The 941-nt window shown below is 35.7% G+C and overlaps 1 protein-coding gene across 1 annotated transcript in view; it reads right to left on the bottom strand.

Moving 5' to 3' along the window:
* Positions 1–941, bottom strand: part of LOC119839965 (protein transport protein Sec31A) — a 25147-nt gene that overhangs the window by 15236 nt on the left and 8970 nt on the right. The window contains exon 10 of the mRNA XM_038366433.1: positions 589–614. Within this exon, the coding sequence (XP_038222361.1) occupies positions 589–614 (26 nt within the window). The remainder of the gene's footprint in view (positions 1–588; positions 615–941) is intronic.

Genomic DNA, 941 nt, shown 5'->3' with positions numbered 1-941 from the left:
AAAAAAAAATCATAACCTAAGGGTAGCACTATTTGCTTTTAAATCCTTAATATGCCATACACCCAAGTCCTTCCCATTCATATCTTCGAGAATGTAAACTAATGGAGAACGTTTACGTTTAACGCGACATTTTAAAAATTTCGGTGCTAACTTTTTACTAAAATAAGTGTCCTTGTCACTTTGGAAATAGCAACGTTTCCAAACGACATCACCCTCATTAAATTCTAATTCTTTTCTACGCAAGTTGTAATGGCGAGAGTTCTTAGCGTGAGAGTGCCAAAGAGCTTTTTGCACTTTATCGAAAACACTCGACAAATAACCTATGTTTTCAGCATACACATCCCTAGGTAGAAAAATAAAATCAGTTGAATCATTTTCTAAATAATGTGAGCCACAAGGTACTAACTCCCTTCCATATACTAAAAATGATGGGGTATAACCTGTGGTCTCATTTACCGAACTGTTAATAGCGAACTGAATCTGAGGTAAATGTAAATCCCAATTTCGATGATCATCTTTTATAAATGTAGATATGGCTGTTACGATGGTTTTGTTGTAACGTTCAACTGTATTCATCTGAGGTGTATATTTAGGCGTGTAATGTATTTTAGGAACTTTATATCTTTTCAACAATTTATCAAGTTCTTTACTAACAAATTGACAACCATTGTCAAGTATTATTGTCTGCGGCACGCCGTGGACCATAAATAAATCTTCCTCCAAATGTTTTGCCACACATTGAGCAGTAGCTCTCCGAAGAGGGAAAAACAAACAGTACTTCGAAAAGCAACAAGTTATAACAAATATATAGCTGTTTCTTTTTCTAGTTGTTGGCAACGGGCCCACCAAGTCAACAGATATTACTTGGAATGGTCTTGATACATCTTTTGGTCTCCCCATTTTACCCAACGTTCCATGAGTAGGAACTTTATAAGAGAGAC

Source organism: Zerene cesonia, chromosome 5 (assembly GCF_012273895.1).
Source record: "Zerene cesonia ecotype Mississippi chromosome 5, Zerene_cesonia_1.1, whole genome shotgun sequence".
Taxonomy (NCBI): domain Eukaryota; kingdom Metazoa; phylum Arthropoda; class Insecta; order Lepidoptera; family Pieridae; genus Zerene; species Zerene cesonia.
This window is presented reverse-complemented; position numbering and strand designations above follow the sequence as displayed.